This window comes from Bombina bombina, chromosome 1, assembly GCF_027579735.1.
Source record: "Bombina bombina isolate aBomBom1 chromosome 1, aBomBom1.pri, whole genome shotgun sequence".
Classification (NCBI taxonomy): Eukaryota; Metazoa; Chordata; class Amphibia; order Anura; family Bombinatoridae; genus Bombina; species Bombina bombina.
In genome coordinates this window covers 309,749,675-309,766,811 of record NC_069499.1, presented here as the reverse complement: position 1 = coordinate 309,766,811, position 17,137 = coordinate 309,749,675, and the positions used below count along the sequence as shown (strand labels likewise).

At 37.8% G+C, this 17,137-nt stretch overlaps 1 protein-coding gene across 1 annotated transcript in view; it reads left to right on the top strand.

Annotated features, from left to right (window-relative positions):
* Positions 1-17,137, top strand: part of EPB41L5 (erythrocyte membrane protein band 4.1 like 5) — a 405,052-nt gene that overhangs the window by 239,748 nt on the left and 148,167 nt on the right. The window contains exons 9-12 of the mRNA XM_053712169.1: positions 846-933; positions 4,720-4,808; positions 8,022-8,091; positions 9,605-9,774. Coding sequence (XP_053568144.1) covers positions 846-933; positions 4,720-4,808; positions 8,022-8,091; positions 9,605-9,774 — 417 coding nt within the window. The remainder of the gene's footprint in view (positions 1-845; positions 934-4,719; positions 4,809-8,021; positions 8,092-9,604; positions 9,775-17,137) is intronic.

Genomic DNA, 17,137 nt, shown 5'->3' with positions numbered 1-17,137 from the left:
CGCTTTTGGTTTACCTGTTTGTGTAGTTGATTGGAGCGCTTGGTTGTCCAAATTGTTCCTACCACTAGATGATGCATTTCATTGTGTAATATTATGGGCCAGAATGACATATCTACTAACTAAATATATAAATTTAAACTAGAAGATAAGTTTAAGTAGTGTTTGCTCCACTAATGTGTATGGGTTAAATGGACAGTCTACCTAAAAATGTTTGTTTTTAAAAAGATAGATAATGCCTTTATTAACCATTCCCCAGTTTTGTATAAGCAACACTGTTATAATAATACACTTGTTACCACTGTGATTACCTTGTATCTAAGCCTCTGCAGACTGTCCCCTTATCTCAGTTCTTATTACAAACTTGCATTTCAGCCAATTAGTGCTGGTTCATGCATAACTCCATGGGAGTACGTGCAATGTTATCTATATAGCATGCATGAACTAGCACTGTCTAGCTGTGAACGCTAATACAATGTACTGATATGAGGCAGCCTTCAAGGTCTTAAAAATCAGCCTATGAACCTACCTAGGTTCAATCTTCAACAAAGAATGCCAATAGAAGAAAGCAAATTTGATGATAAAAGTAAATTGGAAAGTTGTTTAAAATTGCATGCCCTATCTGAATCATGAAAGTTTAATTTTGACTTTACTGTCCCTTTTAAGTAAAAGAGCAGCCATGTTTTTTTATTCACTTGACTACATCATATTAGCGCTGCAGAATCTGTTGGCGCTCTACAAATAACCGATAATAATTATAATGAGTGGTGGGGAAGTTGTGGGCATATCGTATAATCTTATGTCTTTCTATTCATGAAATAAAAAATAATAATACTCTTTGTATACAGGGGGCAGACTCCTGGGGAAGCTGAGACCAATTATCTGAATAAAGCAAAGTGGTTGGAGATGTATGGTGTGGATATGCATATAGTGAAGGTAAGTTCTGTGGTTCACACCTTTGCAACCAGAGGTGATTGAAATGTGTGTGTCTGCTTAACTTGTTTAGCGTGTTTGTGACTGAAACAGGTTTGTCATTTTCTTTGTCTAATAATCAAGGTACCATTCATTGCAGATGGACTTAGTTCTGTGCAACCTATTTGAAGTGTTGTAGTGTAGCCTCCAGCTTAAAGTTTTCACAATTGAGGAAATGTTCTGATCTTGTCAGTTAAACTCTTACCTTTTTCCTCCCACCTCAGTCTAAGGGCTACCTGCAGCTAGTTTGTACTTGTCAAGCAGCCCCTCACGCACATGAGTATTCCAGGGTATTGTTTAGGTTTGATGTACATCCAGGGCATCCACATACTTTGATGTGTTTGCACAGTGTCTACCATATAAATGTTAGTTGTGGATATTGCTGTCTGGACCATTTTGCCTGCCTGGCACTCCCATAGTAATCCAGTCCAGCAATAGCTACAACCATAAACTACCACATTTTGTTCCTTACCTTTTTGTGCTGCTTTTTAATTTCCTTTCCATTCGTCCATGCTGGAAATATATATATCAATATGTTACATAGCTATGAAACATGAACGGCTGCCTATTCCTTTTCCGAGTGTTTATATTAGTTGTCCTATAGCTTTTGGGTCCAGTGCACAGTTTGGATAGTTGTAGGCCCTGGGATGCACAGTACAAGAGGTCAGGGTGGGAGTGTAGTGACCCTATGAGATTTACCTTGGGTTCACAAAGCCTACATTATGATTTCTAAGAGTGGCCCTAATCTATAGAATCTATTACTTAAATAGATGAAAGGAAATCTACAATGGAAAAGGAGATTATCTCCGTTCTAACCATTACAGAATTTTTTTTTCTGTATTATCGCACTATAGGCATTTTTTTCTTTTAGCCAATATGTCAACCATATGAGGTGCTGAGCAGCAGGTACTTACCTAGTTGGTGTCCTGGTTTGGTCTTCTCTCAAGAGAACAATGCTTTTTGCAATTATCTTGTATTCACTCCACATATGTGGCTATTTGTTTTAGCTACCCGGCATGCCTTTTTCATTAAGTCAGTAGTGCAGCCAATCAGAAGCCATAACACCAGCTCCTATACGCACCAACAGTACTTTGCTACCGCTGCCTGCTTTACGCAAGCAAGACCTGTCGCTATTAAGGAGGCAAGAGCACAGGCTCCATAGTATGTATAGGAACATGTGAAATGGCTTCTGATTTGCTGTACTGTCTGGCTTGCAGAGAGGAAAACTAACAAAACCTAATTTAAAGGGACAGATAAACACTTTGTAATTACAAGAAATTTGTGTTGTGTTGCTATAGAACAACATATCAGCCAAGTCTTAAAGGGACACTAAACCCTAAAATTTTCTTTCATTATTTAGATAGATAATACAAATTTAAACAACATTACATTTTACTTCTATTATTTATTTTGCTTCATTTTTTAGATATTTTTAGTTGAAGAAAAAGCAATGCATATGTGTGAGCCAATCACCCCAGGCTTCTATGTGCAGAAACCAATCAGCAGCTACTGAGCCTATCTAGATATGCTTTTCAGCAAAAAATATCAAGAGAATAAAACAAATTAGATAATAGAAGTAAATTAGAAAGTTGTTTAAAAATGCATGCTTTCTAAATCATGAAAGAAAAAATGTGGGTTTCATGGCCCTTTAACGTTTTAAAAACACATTAACATCCTTTTTACTGAAATTATTTATCGGTAACCAAACTCCTCCACCCACCATTTGCCTTATTTGGAGGAGCCAATGTGGTCTTTTGCTGGCAGACTACAAGGCTAGCCCCGGCTATAATGTTAGAATAGAGTGCATTGTTTAGCAGTTGTTATCTCATAAAGTCAATTAGGGGAAGATACATAGCAGAGTTACCCCTGAGAAGTCTGCCGGGTGCAATTTTAGTTCTGGGAATTATTAATTGCTATATTACATGAAATGGGGGAAGTAAATAATGACAGTATATTGCAAAGTTGTTTCATTTTGCATAACTAAACAATTTTATCTACAAATCTCAAGGTGTTTACTTTCCCTTTAAGTGCTGGGCAGCCAGCGTCCAAAGCAGAGAGTTGTACATAGGGTGTGAATACTAAGTTATCGCGGGACACTATAGGGTTTAATGGGACAATTATACCCACTCATTACACCGCATTGTTTAAAGTTTTACGTACAGTGTAATGTTCCTTTAAAGGGACATTAAACACTAAAAACATACTAGATAGAATGATGCATTCAAAGAAAAGATTAGTCCATGACTAACATGTAGATGTATATTTTAAAGTTTCATTAGTTGTTTAAAAAGTGACAAAATAAGTGTAAAGTTTTAGTGTCTATAAAACACTGGGAGCTGCCATGTTGTAAATTGTGTTACCTTCTCTGCTGTGGCCAATTAGGGACAGTTATATATAGGTCACTAGAGTGTGCAGCCAATGGTTGTGCTGGATTTAACAGTGTTCTGCATTTCCATTTCTAACAGGAACTGAAAAGCTCACAATTTCAGAATGGAATTACAGGCAAAGCGGACAAAATAAATAATGAAAGTATATTGCAGAGTTGTTTTATTATATACAATTTATCATTTTATATTACCATCTCAGTGTTTAATGTCCCTTTAAGACTATAATCAAGAGGGAAGCCCCACATGATTGGAGGGATTGTGTTTGCCAGAATGTGTGACATTTTGGATGTTTACTGTGTCACATGGAAGGCACTGTACCAAGAGGGTAGTAGTAGTTCAGAGGTGGTGGATTCAATTTGTGCTGCTTTTGTGGGCTGTGGGGTGGTGGCAAAGTATTTCTACAATTTGGTAGCAAGTACTATCTGCTTACCCCTGTACAGGTTTATGAGAGTGGCTCTCTCTGCATCGGATGGCCAAGGGGGGTTATTGCAGGATGCCTCCATATCGAGGCATCACTGCAATAACCGGAAAGCAGCTGGAAGCGAGCAGGATCGCTTCCAGCTGCTTTCCAGACCAAGGACGTACGCCACACGTCCTCGGTCATTAACTGTATTTTTTTTGATGACGTGTGGCGTACGTCCTTGGTCGTTAAGGGGTTAAACAGACTGTCAAGTCAAAATTAAACTTACATGATTTAGATAGGGCATGCAATTTTAAACGACTTTCCAATTTACTTTTATCATCAAATTTGCTTTGTTCTTTTGGTATTCTTTGTTGAAAGCTAAACCTAGGTTGGCTCTTAAACTAATTTCTATGCATTTAAGGCTGCTTCTCATTGCATTTTGACAGTTTTTCTCAACTAGATAGTGCTAGTTCATGTGACATATAGATAACTCTGCTCACTCCCGTGGAGTTATTTCGAGTCAGCATTAATTGGTGAAATGCAAGTCTGTCAAAAGAACTGAGATAAGGGGAAAGTCTGCAAAGGTTTAGATAAAAGGTAATCACAGAGGTAAAAAGTACATTAATATAGCAGTGTTGGTTATGCAAAACTGGAAAATGGTTATTCTCTTTTTTGAAAAATAACCATTTTTTAGTAGACTGTCCCTTTAAGAAAGAATAATCAACACTTTCAAGAGGAGTAGTCATTTTGCTTGTACTTTGGTTGGAAAGGGATACCAGATAGATAATTGATCTTCCATGCACATATTAATTTCTTTATTAAAAAACAGTGAAAAGTGCTTTTAGGGTGACAGAGATGGCTTAGAGTTAGGTCTGGTAGGAGGTGCCTTTTATGAAGTAGTCCCTAATTTAAAAGCTTGTGTCTTTTTGTCTGTTACTGATTTGTTTGTTACTAAAACAGGCTCGTGATGGGAATGATTATCAGCTTGGCCTGACCCCAACAGGAGTTCTCGTATTTGAAGGAGACACAAAGATTGGCTTGTTTTTCTGGTAAGCTGTCACACAAGAATGTTGGTTAATAGTTGTTCATTATGCTATGTAGACACGGCCTGAGTCTGAACACTGTGGTACAGTATATAAAATCCAAGAAGGTAAAAGCACTCCTGGTGAATAGAAAAAGGCAGCAGCCTGTAATGCCCTAGGTGCACTTCAAAGTAAATACACAGTTCAATAAATCGTAAGGCACTCACAGGGTCTTAAACATCATAATCCATTTAATTGCAATTAAATGGATTATGTTGTTTAAGACCCTGTGAGTGCCTTACAATGTATTGAACTGTCTATATGTATATAAATATATGTGTATGTTTGTATGGATGGATAGATAGTCCACTCACAGGTCTTGACAAAGTAACATATCTTTATTGCATATAAATCATCATAAAGTGTCAGTTGACGTTTCGGCTACAATCTAAAAACAGAATACATACAGCAGAAATAATATTCAATTCTTACTAAATGTACAAATGAACTATAAAATTTCATGTCTATATAAACTCTTAAAAAATAGATATACAAAGTGACTCCCTATACTATCCAAAGTGTTTTAAAAATTGAGAATATTGGTACCAAAGAGTTGCATGGATATCCAGTATGCCTACATACAATCGGCATAATAGTTGATATTAAAAAAGTTATAATATAAACCATTTGCATATCTTACTGTGTTGCAATAATTATTGGCAAATAGAAATAACCTTTGGTTTCATTCGTTTTTTGTCACTATTGTAAAAAGATCCCTTACCATGATTAAAGCATACTAAATACTAATACCTCAATTTAAGTCACATTGTTAAAGTTACATGTTCACAATGTTCTATTTAAATATTTTATCTAAACATCCAATTGAAATAGGCACCAGTACTTTTTTAATAATATCAACTATTATGCCTATTGTATGAGGGCATACTGGGTATCTATGAAACTCTTTGGTACCAATATTCTCAATTTTTAAAACACTTTGGATAGTATAGGGAGTCACTTTGTATATCTATTTTTTCGAGTTTATGTAGACATGAAATGTTACAATTCATTTGTACATTTTGTAAGAATTGAATATTAATTCTGCTGTATGTATTATGTTTTTAGATTGTCTTGAAAAAGGCTGATTGTAGCCAAAACGTCGACTGACACTTTGATGATTTATATGCAATAAAGATGTTACTTTGTCAAGACCTGTGAGTGCCCTTTCATTTGGAGGAATTTCTGTACATGTTTTAAGGAGACACCCAGGCACTGAGTGCGTAATAATTGGATGGATATATAGATATATATATATATATATATATATATATATATATATATATATATATATATATATATATATATATATACACATACACACACAAAACACGGAAGGGGACTGCACTCTCAGACTAGACTGGGTAATGTGTATTAGCTTCCACTGGTTTCATTTATATACATACGCTCTCTTTTAGATATTGGGCTGTACATTCGACTGTTAAGATATACCTCTAATCTGCGGAGCAATGAACGTTCTAATTGTGACCCATGAGCACACTAACAAGTAATCTGTATAAGCCTCCTCGCTAAGTATTACACTCCTTTGGAGTTTGCTGAAAATCTTATAACAAAAGTATAAGATATGTAACTTTATAATTAATCAATAGCAACCGATACAAAGTAAGTGGCGAGTTGTTGGTTACACTGTAACTTAAAGGGACAGTCAACACCAGAATTTTTGTTGTTTTAAAAGATAGATAATCCCTTAATTACCAATTCCCCAGTTTTGCATAACCAACACAGTTTTAATTATACACATTTTACCTCTGTAATTACCTTGTATCTAAGCCTCAGCAGACTACCCCCTTATTTCAGTTTTTTTGACAGACTTGCATTTTAGCCAATCAGAGCTGTCTCCATGGTAAATTCATGTGCATGAGCTCAATGTTATCTATATGAAACACGTGAACTAATGCCCTCTAGTGGTGAAAAACTATCAAAATGCATTTAGATTAGAGGCGGCCTTTAAGGTCTAAGAAATTAGCATATGAACCTCCTAGAATTAGCTTTCAACTAAGAATACCAAGAGAACAAAGCAAAATTGGTGATAAAAGTAAATTGGAAAGTTGTTTAAAATGACATGCCCTATTTGAAACCCGAGTTATTTTTGGACTTGACTGTCCCTTTAATGTTTGAATACACGGTAACTCCTGTGGTTTCATTTATATTCACATGCTCCATTTTGGATATTGGGCTGTACAAATGACGGCGGAGATATACCTCTAATCTGTGGAGCAACCAATATTCTAATTGTGACCCACGGGCACACTAACAAGTAATTTGTATATATAAGTTCAAACTACACATAACTTACAAGGTATCAATACCTAGCCATACTACTTTTGTGGCAATACTCTATCACAGAGTACATATGGGTACAATTTTTTTAGTATCCATATAATACTCAGTGAGGTATACAATATATTAGTACACACTTCGACTGAATAGTGGCCCCTAATAGGTTTGGCCCCATTTTTCAGGGATGTTAGCCCACAGCAGATTACAAACATACCTTTACCATTAAGATTTACCACAAATCCTCTTTAGGTGGGAGTTACTATACATGATATCAACTCAGGATATGAATTTTTAACTATCCACCCCTTTTCACTAAATTAGTTTGAAAACCACTTTTACTTGCTGCAACAGTTTTTTGTGTGTAACCCTTTTTAAATAAAACTAATAAAGTTGATATATTTTAAAACCTATATACACTAAGCCCATATGTATGAGGGTAGAGTGCTTTTCCGGTTAGTATCCGGTCAAGCTCTCTTGCTGGTATTGTTCAGGAATATGGACTGGGTACACATCCTATGACCCTGCAACATGCTGAGCCCTGGGTGCTATAGCACTCTCAGGAAGCTGTGCTGTCTCCAGAGTCACTGGCAATTAACCCCAGACAAGCCTGGGTGCAAGGCCCATAGGGAAAATTACAAAATAAATTAATACAACACACAGAGAAAGTACAGCACTCACTTACACGCTCTCAGCTAAGATTAAAAGCAAAACTGGACAAGATATTGAAGCAAATTCAATAACAGAAGTAAATCTGAAAGCAGTATAAAATTGTATGCTTTATTTGATTCATGATAAAATGGGAATCATGTTCCTTTAAGTTTTATGTTAATATTTTGCAAAAGGGATTGGATTAATTTTTTCTCTCCATTTTTTGTCTTAAAGGCCAAAAATAACCAGACTGGACTTCAGAAAGAGCAAATTAACACTAGTGGTGGTAGAAGATGATGAACAGGTGTGTTGTGTCATATAAAAAAATAGTAATAACTAAACACCTGATAGATAATTTGCTAACCCAGATCTAGTACACCCTGAGGCCAAAAAGCTATAAAGATAATTTGGCCAATGTGGGAGTCGGTTATTAAAATGTTCTAAAAGTAGAAAACAAATTAACAAGGCATTTTAGGCTAATTGTACAATATAACTGAAATCTTATTTCCCAGAAAATCTGCTAGATTTATAGAATATTTTACCTGTAATGAACACTTTTTATAGGGTTTGTTGGAAATGTTATTTACAGTGCATTTATACACGAAAACAAAGGAACTGCCGATGATCCAGATGTTCTTTGCAGAAAAGCTCTTAACCCCTTAAAGGGACAGTATACACTCATTTTCATATAACTGCATGTAATAGACACTACTATAAAGAATAAGATGCACAGATACTGTTATACAAATCCAGCATAAAACTATTTAAAAACTTACTTAGAAGCTCTCAGTTTAGCTCCGTTGAAAAGGTAGTTGGAAAGCCCACTGCTAGTGGGAAATAAGACACTCCCCCCCCCCTTCTTTTGCATATGAAAAGACCCTTTACACAAACAGGAGCAAGCTGGAGAAGGTAGCTGACAGTATTCACATAAAACTTTGGGGCTTGGTTAGGAGTCTGAAAATCAGAGCAATGTTATTTAAAAATAAGCAAAACTATACATTTTTAAAAAAAAAAAAAAAACAACTTTATGGGCTATATAAATAGATAATCTACAAAACATTTATGCAAAGAAAAAAATGAGTGTATAATGTCCCTTTAAGGATGGGGAATTTCAGAGGAAAACTTGCCCAAAAGACTAGAAATTTTTTTGTATTTTTGCTACTTTTTTCACAAACGTTGTTTATTTTTTTCTTACTGAAATTATTTACATACTGCTTGTACAATAATAACAGAAATGGTTGTAAAAGCTTCTCTGGGATCCCCTTTGTTCAGAAATAGCAGACATGCATGACTTTGCCATTGTTTTTTGCTAAGAAGATGGCCGCTAATTGCAGCTGCGCACTACACTTCTGAAACTCTAGGCAGTGAAGGGGCAAATTCCGGTAGCCTGCAAGATTAATTTTAGTTGTTGTGTAGAGATTACCCTCCTACTTGATCCCTCCCAAACAGCTCTCTTCTTTCCGTCACCCCCCCACTGGTCACCACCATCTTGTTTTCTAGGATTTCGGTTTGCTTTGGCCTGCTAAAGTGCTGCCTAGTTTTTGGGACGATTTAGGTTTACACTTTTTTGGGACTTTTTGTTAATGTTTTGAGACTTTTACCCTTAGGGAGTTGCGCATTTGAAAACTCGGTGATTGTGATGTATTAATATCTGATGAATTATTACTGATAGTTTGTATTCTAATGTTTTTTTATATTGGTATTGTTACGTGTGTTCTTCACATTTTGGTTTTTAATTGGTGTGCACCCCTATATTCCATATATATCTTACGTGAGGAATAGACTGGATACTCTAATTCCTTTCCTTTTCTGTAAAGGGTAAAGAGCAAGAGCATACATTTGTGTTTAAAATGGATCATCCAAAGGCTTGCAAGCATTTGTGGAAATGTGCGGTGGAACATCATGCTTTCTTCCGGCTGCGAGGTCCTGTACAGAAGAGCTCAAGCCGGTCTGGCTTTATACGGTTGGGATCACGATTCAGATACAGGTGAGTACTCATCCCAATAGATATAAACCTATGACATGAGCCAATATCAAAAGGTACTGTATACAGATGCACTTTAGTTGATAAAGGAATGGAAATGCAGTTTGGAAAACCGCTGGACAACAGTTCTATGATGACTGATTCTTTAAAAGACCACTAAATACACAATAAAAAGACAATGGAATAGCACACACTTAGAAAATATTCTACTGCTCATTTTAAATTCAAGCACATTTCATAAGTTAATCCAATTTTCCCTCCCCCCTTATGTGACAGCCATTAGCCAATCACAAAATGTATATACTGTGCACTGTTGCACATGCTAAAATAATGTGCATGTTTTGATAATGAAAGTATATTGGAAAGTGTTTTTAAATTGCATGCTTTGTCTGAATCATGAAACTTTATTTTTAACTTTAGTGGCCCTTTAAGATTGGGCATTAAGCTCTGTACCAATATAGAGTTATTGATTAAATTACTAGACATCTTAGGGAGTCCTAGTCTTCTCTAAATAACCTTCCCTTTCTTGGCAGCTTCACTTTTTTTTCTACCTACTGTGATTGGTTATGCTCGTTTCACTTCCACCCAGAGAGGCTAATATGCTTCCATCATGCTTATGTCTGAGGAAATGTACCTGATCTTGTAATCTACACAGTGATTGGTTAACTCGGATTAAAAGCTCATTTGCATCTGTCCTTAGCTAGCTACGGCAAAGTAGGCCTGGGACATGGTTTCCATCAGGCTTTGTGAAATGTCAGCTGCCCTTGATTTGCAAAACTTTGGACATTGTGCTAGTGAAATGGCATTGTTATATAATTGTAAAACATTCATTTTGCAATGCAGTGATTATTCGCTTTTATGTTATGAGCTTAATGTTCACTTAATAAATAATATAGTGGTACTTTAGCCTCTATGAAAAGGCAGGCAAAGAAATAATGTATAATGCAAGTTGTTAGTTTCTTTAATACAATTTATGTCAAATTCTGAGATGAATTAATTATAAGATTATCATAACATTTTATCTTTATTTTGTATCCCCTTTTAAAGCAATTGCTTACTCCACTTTAGTTTCTTCATGAGCCAGTTACACCAAAGCTTTGGTGGCACAATTAGAGCATTTGTGGTTTTGGCTCACGCTTTGGGATACTACACTTTTCAGTGCTTTATGTTTGTTCACTCTGTGTGACAAACTATGTGCCTATATTTTTAATTTTGTGTTACTATTGTCACTATTTTTAGTTACAAATTGTATTAGATACATGTGATCACTGTATAAGATTTGTTTTTATTCAGGTTTCATTAAATGTTACTTTTTTAACTTACATACTTTTTGATCTGTCTAGCAGTCACTAATCAAGCTACTTTGGGTAGCGCAAACAGTATCTCTTTCTGTATTGATTTGCTTAGTTGGGAGTTTGGGGAATCTGGGGAATCTCCCCCTTTTTTACTTGTTTTGCCTTCTTTGACTATTTACTGCGCAATTGTCTACTCCTTTTATTTTTGGGGTAAAGCACTAGCTTTAGATCCAGCCTATGTCCTGCAATTCATCTGTGACTTTTGCTTCATAGTCCATTTGTGGCTGCTTTGCATACAGTACAGCTATTAGTATGCATAATGTATGTATCTGTTTATCCTTTTTATAATATAGTATGATTTCTATGCTACATTTCACTTTGTTTATCTATTGGTGTATTAATATGTATTAGTGTATTTATCTGTAGTTTCTGTATAAACAGAACATATCTTATTACAGCTAAAGTATTGTTCGCTGAGAATATATTTGTTATATTCTGGTACAAGTACAGGATTAATGGCTCGTGCAACAATGCACCTCAGACCTATATTCTTTGCACATGTTTATGCATATTGGTATATGTATATGTGGATGTTGTTTATCAAGACTTCTTGAATTTCTTGCAAATAAATGTAAACCTTTGAGTGTTTATATGGTTTTTCCATAAAACCTGTTTATTGGTGATATGTACAAAAATATTATTTGCATCCTATCCATTTTCTTATTAAACTTGCTTAATTTTTGAGATATGGTATTTATGTGGATAGGCATAGACCTCTCTTGATTTTGTTTTGTGCATAAGTGCACACAATTAATACTGAAATCTCGAGATGGGTAATTTAATGTGCTATTATACATATGTTTATTATTTCATTCTCTTTGCCTTTATCACGGGAGGATGGCAAAGATGGTGTCTGAAGATATTTATTCCTTTTATGGGTACTTTTTCTTCTTAAATGGAAAGAGTCCACAGCTGCATTCATTACTTTTGGGAAATAAGGACCTGGCCACCAGGAGGAGGCAAAGACACCCCAGCCAAAGGCTTAAATACTCCTCCCACTCCCCTCATCCTCCATTCATTCTTTGCTTTTGTCCCAGGAGGTTGGCAGAGAAGTGTCAGAATTGAATTTGTCTCTTATGGAAGGTAGTACTCTTCGACATGGAACAGGAGTTTTAAGTAATCCTGTCAATCTCTCAGTGAGGGCTTGGATGAAAGTTAGAGTCCGGAGATGCAGGAAGACTCTTTCTGCGAAACCATCCCGACTCATGTTAACAGCTCCTCAAGCAATCAGCGTTGTCTAACTTCGCTCCGCTGCCAGCTTTCTGCTCTCAAGTCCATGGTAAGATCGTTTAATTTTCTTTCTTTCTTCATGTACTGTACTACAGATATTTTCCGGAGAGGCTACCGCCTTGTGGGACTAACTTAACATAAGGATCTCAGTGAGTCTCCTTTTAGTATCTTGGAATCAAGGGTTAATATCTCCTGAGGGGGGTTATTAAAAAGGGATTTTTTTAATCATGTTTATGTGATTCAATATGCTGATGTGTAGTGTTAAATGGGCTCATGGCTTGGAACATAAAGGCCTTGGAAATGACGCAACCTTATGGTTGGGCACGCTTTTTTTTGGATTATACGGTTTACCTTCTGGCCGGGCGTGATTACGTTCCATCCTCCATTTTCACATTTCTGACTGTGTGGCGACGGAGAAATTCTAGTTCGCAGGGGTCTGGTTCATAAGAGGTGGTGAGTGCCCCAGCCATTGTGGGTGTCAGGTGCTGTTTTGTTTTAGCTTAAAATAGTCCATATTGGCATATTCTCTATCCAGTTATGGAGGATTCTGAAGCTGAGACTGTTCAAATTTCAGACTCAGTTATGGAGGATTCTGATACTGAGACTGTTCTAATTTCAGATTCTTCGTCCGGGGAAGATTCCGGATTGGCCTCGTTGACACGTCAATCAGTTATGTTCGATGTGCCGTATTTGAGCGCCTGGTTCCTCGGGCTTGGGGAATAGAGGGTCAGCTGAGCCATCCGCCTCTGGGGGGTCCTGTCCTCCAAGATGCAAGTTCCCTACCGCTTCATACTTCTACACATGCGGGTAACCCAGATTATGATTATTCCTCCATACAGTGCGACTTGTTCCCCCCCCCCCCCCCACCCCAGAGGTTGCAGCACATTTTCAATTCCACATATTCTTGCCGATTATTCGTCTGCAGAGTCCAGATGTTTATGCGCGATTGTGCTTGTGCCCTATTTTCCCGGGTCTACCGCCTTGGGGAGGGCCTGTACAGTTCCCTGCGGGTGTTACAGAGTTGCGCGTCTTCACGTTTTACTCAGACATGTTTTTCAGTTATTAAATTAACCTATCCTCCTCGGATACGGGAATTTTCAGTCTGCTTCAAATGGTGCACCTCATTAGACATGTTTGGATGATGTAATCTCCTGACTGTTCTTTTTGAGATCCTTCTCAGTTTTTGGAAGATTAGGACTCCGTTTGGCTGGTCCTGCGGTAGGCCTGTTTTCTTCCTGGGCATTAACCTACGGGTTGCCTCATATTTTCTTTTTTATCCGATTAGGTTGTCTTTTAATTTGTTTATGATTTCTTTCATGTAATTGGCAAGAGTCCATGAGCTAGTGACGTATGGGATATACAATCCTACCAGGAGGGGCAAAGTTTCCCAAACCTCAAAATGCCTATAAATACACCCCTCACCACACCCACAATTCAGTTTTACAAACTTTGCCTCCTATGGAGGTGGTGAAGTAAGTTTGTGCTAAGATTTCTACGTTGATATGCGCTTCTCAGCATTTTTGAAGCCCGTTTCCACTCAGAGTACAGTGAATGTCAGAGGGATGTGAAGGGAGTATCGCCTATTGAATGCAATGGTTTTCCTTACAGGGATCTATTTCATAGGTTCTCTGTTATCGGTCGTAGAGATTCATCTCCTACCTCCCTTTTCAGATTGATGATATACTCTCATTCCATTACCACTACTGATAACCGTTTCAGTACTTGTTTGGCTATCTGCTATATGTGGATGGGTGTCTTCAGGTAAGTATGTTTTCATTTCATTTTCACTCTGAGCTATGGTTTGGCACTTTATGTATTTATATAAAGTTTTAAATATATGTATTGTACTTATGTTTGCCATGATTCAGGTTTCAGTATATTTTCTTTTGCAGACTGTCAGTTTCTTATCTGGGAAATAAATTTTTTAGAACTGGCTGACATTTTTTCCCTGCAAGGGAAGGGGTAAGCGTAGACCTATATGAAACTGAGGGTGTTACTGAAATGCCTGTTTGCTATACATATTGATATTAACGGTTTGCATATCTATATTGGGGCTTGACACTGGGAGAGGCAGCTGGACATGTATATCTTTATTATTTATGGTCAGTAGGGCTGCAGTTATATGTTATAACATTGTAAGTACAGGGGACCACATGGCTTTATTCAAACCCCTTCCCATGCGGTTAGGCAGTCTGTTGAGGCGACGTCCATGATGGGCGGGGCCTATTTCGCACGCTCGGACGCGCAGTTTTCTCTCACTAAGAAGGCAGCAGGCATTGGCTCCGGTGGGGCCTAAAGTTGTTTTCCAGCCACCGGATCGTTGTCGAGTCAGTTTTCGGTACCCTGAGGGCAAGTAGACGCCACAGCAGAGCTGTGGCGAGGTGCAGGCGCTGTTTTCATTGTTTAAGTATATTATTTGAATTAAAAATGTCTCCTTAAAGGGTGATTTCACTTTTGCTTATAGGGTGCAATAATTTTTGGTAAATTTGAACTGTTATATAAAATCGTTTAGTGATAAGAACGTTTTTAGGGCAGTTTAGAAAAATTGTTTCGCTTTTTATTTCTTAAAGGCGCAGTACGCTTTTTGCAAAAAGTTTTTTGAATCAGTAAATAAGGTGATTTACGACTATTGTGGCTATTGCTAGTCTGTTTAACATGTCTGTTAAACTCCTTGTTCTATGTGTTTAGAAGCCATTGTGGAACCCCCTCTTACTTTGTGTACCTCTTGTACTGAAAGGGCCTTACAATGTAAAAAGCATATTTTATATAAAGAAAGTGTGCCTAAGGATGATTCTCAGTCTGAAGAGAATCAGGATATGCCACCTAATTCTCCCCAAGTGTCACAGCCATTAACGCCCACGCAAGCGACGCTGAGTTCCTCAAATGCGTCTAATTCTTTTACTCTGCAGGATATGGCTGCAGTTATGTCAACTACCCTTACAGAGGTATTATATAAGTTACCAGTGTTACAGGGTAAACGCAGTAGGACAGGAATTAATGTAAATAGTGAGTCCTCTGATGCTTTGTTGGCTATTTCCGATGTGCCCTCACACGGATCTGAGTTGGGGGGTCAGGGAAATTTTGTCTGAGGGAGAACTTTCGGACCCAGGAAGTATGTTACCTCAGACAGATTCGGACGTTATGTCCTTTAAATTTAAGCTAGAACACCTCTGCCTGTTACTTTGCGAGGTATTAGCGACTCTGGATGACTGTGACCCTATTATGGTACCACCAGAGAAATTGTGTAAAATGGACAAATATCTAGAAGTACCCGCTTACACTGATGTTTTTCCGGTTCCTAAGAGAATTTCAGAGATTATTAAGAAAGAGTGGGACAGACCGGGTATACCGTTTTCTCCCCCTCCTAATTTTAAGAAAATGTATCCCATATCAGACACCGTTCGGGACTCTTGGCAGACTGTCCCTAAGGTGGAGGGAGCTATATCTACCCTGGCTAAACGTACAACTATTCCTATTGAGGACAGTTGTGCTTTCAATGGATAAAAAATTAGAGGGTCTTCTAAAGAAGTTATTTATTCATCAGGGTTTCCTTTTACAACCGACAGCCTGCATTGTTCCAGTGACTACTGCAGCGGCTTTCTGGTTTGATGCCTTGGAAGAGTCTCTTAAAGTTGAGACCCCCTTAGAGGATATTTTAGATAGAATTAAGGCTCTCAAGCTAGCTAATTCTTTTATCACAGATGCCGCTTTTCAAATTGCTAAATTGGCGGCTAAAAATGCAGGATTTGCCATTTTATCGCGGAGAGCGTTATGGTTAAAATCGTGGTCTGCTGATGTGTCATCTAAATCAAAGCTCTTGGCTATTCCTTTCAAGGGTAAGACCCTATTCAGCCTGAGTTGAAGGAAATAATTTCTGACATTACTGGAGGTAAAGGTCATGCTTTACCTCAGGATAAGTCTGTTAAGAATAGGGGTAAACAAAATAATTTTCGTTCCTTTTGGAACTTTAAAGGAGTACCCTCTTCTTCCTCTTCCTCCACAAAGCAGGAAGGGAATTTTGCTCAGACCAAGTCCGTATGGAGATCCAACCAGGCTTGGAACAAGGGTAAACAACACAAGAAGCCCGCTGCTGCTACCAAGACAGCATGAAGGGGCGGCCCCCGATCCGGGTCCGGATCTGGTAGGGGGCAGACTTTCTCTCTTTGCCCAGGCTTGGGCAAGAGATGTTCAGGACCCCTAGGCACTGGAAATTGTGACCCACGGGTATCAACTGGAATTTAAAGATTTTCTCCCAAGGGGGAGATTTCTTCTTTCAAGATTGTCTGTAGACCAGATAAAGAGAGGTGTTCTTACGTTGTGTAAAAGACCTCTCTACTATGGGAGTAATTCGTCCCGTTCCAAGACTGGAACAGGGGCAGGGGTTTTACTCAAATCTCTTTGTGTTTCCCAAAATAAAAAAGGGAACTTTCAGACCCATTTTAGATCTCAAGAGTCTAAACAAGTTTCTCAGAGTCCCATCGTTCAAGATGGAGACTATCGGAACAATCTTACCAATGATCCAGAAGGGTCAATATTTGACTACCGTGGACTTGAAGGATGCATAACTTCATATTCCTATTCACAAGGATCATCATCAGTACCTAAGGTTTACCTTCCTGGACAAACATTTTCAGTTCATGACTCTTCCCTTCAGGCTGACCACAGCACCCAGGATCTTCACAAAGGTTCTAGGGTCCCTTTTGGCGGTTCTCAGGCCGCGGGGCATAGCAGTGGCACCTTATCTGTACGATTTCTTGATAAGGCGTCGACTTATCATCTGA